The following is an 8,189-nucleotide window of genomic DNA, read 5'->3' on the forward strand; positions in this document are numbered from 1 at the left end:
TGACATTTAAAATGATGTTTGTCCGTAGTACTCTGGGGCAATGGCGGACCAAGCCCACTAGATCAGGATGGACCAACAATGTCATAGTACAAGCATTTATTTATTTTCTTTTATTTTTTTAGCCTTTCATCGTGGCCATCCTCTACCTCTTTTTTGCGAATGAACTTTGTATTACTCAAATGATAGGGCCACAATGCACATTACAAAGATCAATAATCTCTGACAAACCATAATTAAGCCAATCGACAGTTCTCTTCTGAGTCCTAGCAAACTTAGCCAAATAATCGCTAACAGAATTTTGGCAACGAAGAACATGAGTAAATTTTGTATCACGCGGCTTACTAAGATGCTTGATTTCCTCCACCAGCGAAGAGTAGACCGAGCGATTAGTGGCTCCCTTATTTATCATTCTCAGAACTTGCCATGAATCCAACTCCACGTGAATAGGCAGCTCTGTTCTTTGAATTAGAAGTGACAATCTCTCCATGCAAGCATATAGTTCAGCTTCTAGGGCACTTGTGCAAGAAAACAACACCCTACAAGATGAGAAGATGATCTTACCCTCACAATCACGGAGGATCATACCAGCTCCCGCGCCACCAACAGAAGACCAAGCATCATCTGTGTTAAGTTTTGTCCAACCCTCCACCGGTGTCGATCCATGGAACATTATTATCTGAGTTCTTTCTCACAACAGTCGAGGTATCATGTTCATATGTTATGGATTGCTTCCCTTTAAGCCGTTCCTCCTCCGAGAACTGCACAGTTAAGAGAGAGTAAAGATAGCCCATCAGGAATCTTTTAGACACTTCCAGTGGTGGAGGTTCCTTGTCATGGGTCACCTCATTCCTGTTATGCCAAATCCTCCAGAGCGTCAACATAAGCATACCCCGCTCAATAGCGCCGAGTGGCTGAGAGCATGGAGCAGCCATTCGGTACCAGTGTTTTTCATATCCTCCAGCTTCGGCAACCGCCAAACATTAGACATGCACCTCCACATTTGCACCGCCAAAGGGCATCTACACAAGGCATGGAAAACATCCTCCTCCTCACAATCACAAATCGGACAATGCCATGAGAGTTCAAGTGTCCGTTTGTGTTTATTTTTCCAAGTAGGGAGAGAGTTAATCGCCACCCGCCAGACAAAGTTCTTGACCGTGGGAGGTACTAGACTCTGCCAAATAATTTTCCAGCAGAAACGACGGCCGTCTCGAGTAGTACTAGAGGATTCTTCAGAAGGCCGTCACAATTCCTCAAAGGCCAAAGTGTAAGCTGATTTGACAGTGAAAACACCATTAGTTGTTGGACCCCGGGCAAACACATCCTCACCTAATCTTGGTGAAGCTCTTATATTCAGAATTTCATTAACATCACAGGCAAGAAAAGCTTCTTGAAGCAGGCTCACATTTCATGAGCCGTTATCGAGCCTATATGAGAAGGGCCTGGGATCCACGCATCACGCCATATACCGATGTTGTTTCCATTCCCCACTCTTCATATCAAGCCTTTTTTAAGCAGATCAAGTCCATGACTGGGCCATCTTCTACCTCGGTCACTACTCTCAGGTTGTGTTGTTGCTCCTTGAATTTTGTATCTTGCGAGTTCTTTTGTTGTGTTGTGTGCTATGGTGCGGCGTTGTATCATTGGCTGTGATCTCGTAAGCTTGACCGATTGATAGCTTTGTTAATTTAAAATCAGACTCGTCTCTTCACAATCCTCTTATCTAAGATTCAGGATGATAACAGTACCTGAGGGAATAGTTGCCAAAATCAGAACGTGATCAGCAGCATTCCGCGGGCAGACTACACGGCAATGCATGCACCCTTCTCCAATCTTTATTTCTACGAGTACGAATTATTGCCAGATACATCGATCGATCAAATTGGAGGAACAAGAACGAGCGGCATCTCAAATCGACCAGCGCGCGCGCACAAATAGTACTACTAGCAGTATGCGGCGCCTCCTAGTCCCTATCTAGAGGCGTGCGCGGCGGATCCTGTCGCCGTCGGTGACGACGTGGGCGCGTGTGATGTCCCGCAGCGACGCGCACCCGCTGAGCGCCATGGCCAGCTCCAGCTCGTCCCGCAGCATCTGCAGCACCTTCCGCACCCCCGCCTCACCGTCCACCGCCAGCGAGTACAGCACCGGCCTCCCGATCTGCCACACCAAACCCACACATCCATCGAGCGTCAGCATCGCCGGCACGGCCAAGAAAGAAACACGCAGGTCGAGTGCGTCTGCACCCTGTACTTACGAAAACTCCCGCGGCTCCGAGCGCCAGCGCCTTGAACACGTCGGTGCCGCGCCGGACGCCGCCGTCGAGGAACACCGGCAGCCGCCCCTTCGCCTCCCTGACCACCTGAATTCGTTTACACACTTGACGGTTTTGGTCAAGAACTCAAGATGCAAGAAGATTGTTTTACTGAAGCTACCTGAACTTATCTAAAAGAAAGATGCAATTTCTCATAGAGCTACCTCTTCCAGGCAGCTGATGGTTGCAGGGACGTAGTCCAGCTGCCGAGCGCCATGGTTGGACACGATGATGCCGGCCGCGCCGTACTCGATGGCAATCCTAGCTGCATTTTGCACAAGTTTCTTCATGGACTAACATGCGGCCGTGCAAAAAGAGATGCAGTATTTTGGGAACGGAGGCGTGTATCTCAGATTCAGAAGCTGAAAACACTTACTGTCTTCTGCAGTCATGACACCTTTCACCAAGATCGGCAACGAGGTAATGGTCTGCAGCCACTTCACGTCCTGCATTTGTGCACCATCAGTGTTCATTATTCCATTCAGGAGGTGCTAATGATACCTTCCAACAACAATACAAAATTTTAAATAAAATAAATAAAGTGAAAAAGAAAGTACCTCCCAGCAAAGAGATTGGTCGACTTGGCTAGCAACATAGGAAGCCAGCCCAGAATCATCTGTCTGGCAAGCCACAAAAGACATGGTAAGGTATATCTGACAATAACACTCTACTAGATTTCTGCGATACGATTGGCTTGGTTGTCAGGCAATTAACCTTGTCCATCTTGCCGAGGTCCAGCGCCGCGAAATTCTCCAGCACCAGATGTGGAGGCAAGATGAACCTGCCACAAGTCATCAGAAATTCAGGTTTCAGTGTGCAGTTCCCAGTGAAATGTTATTCAGTAAATTAGCACAATAATGTGTACATCTGTTGGATTTGGACCTGTTCTTGATATCAGCTTCCCTGCGGCCGAGCCTCGGAGTGTCGACGGTGAGGGCGATCGCCTTGAACCCAGCCATTTCAGCCCTTTTCACGAGTTGCCGAACTATATTCCTGTCCTTGTAAACCTGATGAGGACAATGATCCATGCCTTGGTCAGTTGGTGAGGTTAAAGAACAAGAAACAATTTACACATGTCATTAGTCTCATAGTTCGTGAAGCTGAAGATGATACATACATAAAGCTGGAAGAAACGTATCCCGGGTCCTACTGAGTTAACCCTTTCCACACTAGAAGTAGCCCATGAAGACAATGTCTGAAAAAAGCATAATAAACCACATAAAGCATCGGCACAATGAATATTGGGAATGATCAGAGATGCTACAAGAGTCAGGTGATCCTCCAAACCATTATGGTCCCTGCAGATGCTGCTGCTCTTGCAGTAGCAAGCTCTCCTGCATATATGGCAGATAAACTTCTCCATGAGAACATTGCTCCTGAAAATAGCAAGGAGATGGTGATTGCAAATTTGGTTGAATTAACCTTCAGGGTGAGCCATTTTCTGCATGGCTGTGGGAGCGATCATGATCGGCATGGAGACATCAAAGCCCAAGATGCTTGTTGCCATGTTGATATGGGACACATCGATCAGTACGCGCGGTCGGAATCTGAAAACAAAATGAAATCATGGTCTGCAACAAGATAGATGCTTATGATCTTCAGGGCATCTCTAGTCCATGCCCAAACTTTTTCCAAGTCCCAAAAAGTAGCAGTTTGAATTTTGATGAGCTATTTTCAACAGGGGTACTTCGGCCCATGCATGTATGTATGATGATGGTATCTATCTTCTCTCAGAGTACCTGACGAAATTGCCATCTCCTTTGACCACCCAAACCACATATGACAACAAGACTCGTCTGATCCCTTGTCCTCTACTCAATGTCATGAGAAATTGAGATCCAATGTTATTTGTCCAGGTCTGCTACCATCTACTTATATACTAATCAAAAGGCAAACCAATCCACTTACGCCCAGCCTGTCAGGACTAAACGTGTACTCCTAACTGTGGGGCTGTAAAATTTCCACAAAGGTTTTTCATCTGGGCCTTATCCTACGCCATCTCCAAATATTATTAAAAATAGCGCAAGAGTTTACAATCAATACTACACTTGTCATCACACATGATAAACTATGTGATCCTTGCAAAAAAGTTAATCTTGAAACTGTTTCTACCACACTAATGTTACTAGTTGCTGATGGTAATAAAAACAGGTACAGTTCATCTAGCAGCATACCACCAAGTAGACACAGCTCAGAAGTTGAAGATACAATAAATAGATACGGCCAAAATCATGAGACCTGCTACTTTGGAAGACAGTAGCTTACAGGATCCTGGAGAAGGCCTCCCTGTTCTCGTTGAGCGTCCACTGATCCTCTGCGCCGGAGGCGTAGTAGTCGTACACCATCTTGGGCAGCTTCTCCTTGGCGAGCCTCTCGTACTCGGACACATTCGTGATCATCTCCATTCCCCTGCTCAAAATTATCATTGTCTCTATGAACACAGCGAGATGTCAAGCAGATCCTCTGCTCTTTTTCTCAAAGACAGTAATACAGTACACCATGAATAAACTGAAGATCACCCTCGCCCAGATAATTTGACAGAGACGAACCAACGAGGACAAGAACAGCATGGAGAAACGAGGAGGCTGATCTATCCGGTGATTAGCTGAAGAATCTATCCTAACTTTCCTGATTCGGCGTCACATCACCCTATCAGTAGTTCAAGATGTTACGTTCGAATCAGTACTGAAAAATCGGAACGGAACGATCCGACGGACGGCAGAGAAAGAAACGCAAAATCACCCCGAGAGATCACAAGAAAGAGGGAGGAGGCAGAGCAATCCGAAGGAAATGAGAGGGAAGGAACCAGCAGGACTCACATGCCGCGAAGGGGGGCGATGGACGGAGGCAGAGGCTGCGCACACGAGGAGGGCTGCGAGACGGCGGCTCGTCCGTGTGCTGGAGCGGAAGCGGAACAGGGGAGGTCCCTTGGTGGCACGGGGGCGTGGTATTTAAAGCCTTTTTTTTCCCAGCTGGTGAATGTGGTTTGGTGAGACCGCTGTCACTGTTCTGAACTCCTTCCGATGAGGCGGCCTGCGGGCGTGCATGTGGGTGTATGCCATGCCATGTACTCGCTTCGTTAGTTTTTAAGAGATTTCATTAAATGACTATATACAAAATAAAATGAGTTAATTTATACTTTAAAATATGTCTATATACATCCGTATGTAGTCTTATAGTGAAACCTCTAAGAAAAACTTAGATTTAGAAACAGAGGGAGTATAGCTGTGACCTGTGAGGCCGTGAGGCATGTTCGAAATGGTGTTTAAATACTAAATAATGGAAGGAAGATGATGATGGTATTGTTTGTGTCATTATAGCTATGTACTTAAAAGCAGATTCTTTTTTTTAGGGTCTTGAAAGCAGATTCTAGTATGTAAACGTGATCGGCTTTTGTATTGTTTTTTTTTTCTGTTAGCATGAAGTGTTCTTTTGTAGATTGAGATGGTGGAATAGGATCCTGGTATGAGATGTGCCTCTTTCTTGATAAAATACTGTTGGTGATGAGTAGGCTTCATTTTTACAAAGTTGTGGCAAAGTTACAACAGTTATATCAAGATAGAGTGCAATGAAGTTTACAACATTTTTTGGAAAAAAGGCTACCGCCCAGTTTTAAATTAATGAAGCCATTACAGATAACCTTACAACACAACGCCGCACCAAACACACACAACACAGTAAATGAAATGAAAACGGCCCGATATAGAGTGTCCACGAACAACCATAACCCAACAAGGCACCAAGCCAACGAGTGAATGCTCCTTAGAGTCATCTCGGTTCTCGACCGCAGTCAGACAACTGGAGCAAAGGCTATGGAACCCTCAAGACGGCGAGAAAAAGTTGTTGTGAACGACCACACTCCGACCACCAATCGTAGGCATCTTGCTCCAAAGCCCGAGACTCCAGGAAGGAAACAACGCTATGGCGTCGCCTCCGTCTGGTCCAAAAAAAGACCAAGGGTTTACACCCAATTTTAAGTTGGTCAACAATTTCTCAAAGCTCTATTATTTAATTATTTCATTTGTACCTCTATAACATTATACTCCTTAGTTTTAAAGAGTGCACATTCAGTTGAGGTCTTTAAGACTCCAATCAAAACCGGGTCATCCGATTTTGACCGGGGCGACAATTTCTCAAAACTCATTCGTTCAATTCTTTAGAAAAATACACTATGCTTTCTAATGGATTTGGTTTACGATTTTGACCGAACCAACAGTTTTTCAAATCAATCAGCAACAACTGGCCTATAAAAACATATCAATCACGCTCATGCAGTCGTCAATGTAGAAGTTTTCCCACATATACAAGGTTTGGCATATAATATAGAATCACACCACGAAAGGGCCATCAAATTACCGAATTATAAATAAAAATAAAACACACTATGTCATCTTCCACACACATCAAACAAAATATTCCATTAGTTTCAAAATATAAGGGGTATTAGTTCCTTGGAAAGTCCAATTCTTCAACTTTGACCAAATTAAGAGCAAAAATATCGACATCCATAATATTAAATAAAAATATGAAAATTCATTTAACGATGAATCTAATCAGAACAATTTGATATCATGGATTTTTATATATTTATCTACAAATTTAATCAAAATTAAAAAGGTTTGATATTTAGATAAGTAATACATATTATATTTTGAAAGAGAGTGATTAGTTTTTTTAGTCTAACAGTGCAGCAAAGTGTGCCCAGTCCTTCTAGTAAATATTACATCCGAAATAACTGGATGTTCAACAAGTTTTTGAAATCAGTCGACAGAAATTCAAAGTTACTAGAGTCCAACAATGCATCATAACCACAAATGTTGGTCATCCACACACCGTGCCTCTTGAGCTTCATCTAAAAATGTATGAACTTGCATGACCTGCTCTCCGTTCTTTGGTAAAGCAAGGCAGTGTGGAGTGGGTATGCCTATACACCATGACGATTATCAGGTTGCAACATGGAGTGAATGAATAAATTAACCAACATGTAGAATAACACGAAAGCAAAACTTATGATCTCCACTTTTGATGCAACCGGTTGCAACATTCTCTTCACTTTGTGCAATGATAGCGCAATACTTCTGGACGGGTTTTAGATGGCGTACCACCAATGTGTTAACGACTTCACATTACAATTATGTATCACGTGCAAGTTGTGAGGCAGGAAATGCCTTTTCTTATGAAACCAAGAATGCACATTTAGCCAAAACACCCTCCCCTGCCTCATGCCTACAAAGTCCACACTTCTGGTTAATCATGCATCATAGAACAACAACATCAACTCATCTCCCTCATCGTGTACACCACCATTGTGCTTGCTCCAAAGAAACAATTTAAATGTTCAAAAAGGATCAATAGCATTTGGACGAAAATTTGTTGGGTGTGATGTTCGGCATGTACAACGACGACAGGGGGGCGGAGGATACCTGGCCGCAAACGGATTAGGGGTGGATGGCGACGTGGTCGAAAGTGGGTAGGCGCGTGGTGGAGGGGGAGGGGATACATAGAGCTGAGAATTTAAATGTTCAAAAATAACCGGAGCGGTAGAGTGGCGACATTGGGTTATGGGAGTGCGGATACATAGAAGGAACATAGACAGAGTGGAAGAAAAGTGATCCGGAAAAGGAGATTTGAGTGAACTGAGAATATCGGAGTCCTACGTGATGAAGGTCTAGCTCCCACAAATCAGTGTTTGTGGTCGCTTTGCAGGAATTCGTACGTTGCAGCATCATGTTGGAGGGCAAAAAACATCGCCACCTCAATTTAAACGTTTGCGGTTGATTTAAGGGGGGGCGTTGGAGATGGACTGACGGCTAGAAAGCTAATCTCGAAACAAATCTTGAAATTGTCCATCAACTATTATTCCATGTTCGTGCATTGC

General features: G+C 44.2%; 1 protein-coding gene across 2 annotated transcripts; it reads right to left on the minus strand.

Moving 5' to 3' along the window:
• Positions 1 to 1,813: 1,813 nt before the first annotated feature.
• Positions 1,814 to 5,336, minus strand: LOC123427787 (peroxisomal (S)-2-hydroxy-acid oxidase GLO3). 2 transcript variants are annotated; one of them, XM_045111905.1, is made up of 13 exons: positions 5,131 to 5,240; positions 4,861 to 4,960; positions 4,577 to 4,720; positions 3,734 to 3,858; positions 3,599 to 3,645; positions 3,429 to 3,506; positions 3,194 to 3,318; positions 3,026 to 3,092; positions 2,869 to 2,931; positions 2,688 to 2,757; positions 2,476 to 2,576; positions 2,255 to 2,359; positions 1,814 to 2,157 (listed from the first exon to the last, which is right to left on the minus strand). In XM_045111905.1, exons 3-13 carry the CDS (start codon positions 4,714 to 4,716, stop codon positions 1,975 to 1,977), a joined length of 1,104 nt encoding a protein of 367 aa, XP_044967840.1. In that variant the 5' UTR covers positions 4,717 to 4,720; positions 4,861 to 4,960; positions 5,131 to 5,240; the 3' UTR covers positions 1,814 to 1,974. The 2 variants fall into 2 exon arrangements, with proteins under 2 accessions (XP_044967840.1, XP_044967839.1); XM_045111904.1 differs by lacking the exon at positions 4,861 to 4,960 and having other exon boundaries at positions 5,131 to 5,336.
• Positions 5,337 to 8,189: the final 2,853 nt, after the last annotated feature.

Source organism: Hordeum vulgare, chromosome 2H (assembly GCF_904849725.1).
Source record: "Hordeum vulgare subsp. vulgare chromosome 2H, MorexV3_pseudomolecules_assembly, whole genome shotgun sequence".
In the NCBI taxonomy this organism is placed as follows: domain Eukaryota; kingdom Viridiplantae; phylum Streptophyta; class Magnoliopsida; order Poales; family Poaceae; genus Hordeum; species Hordeum vulgare.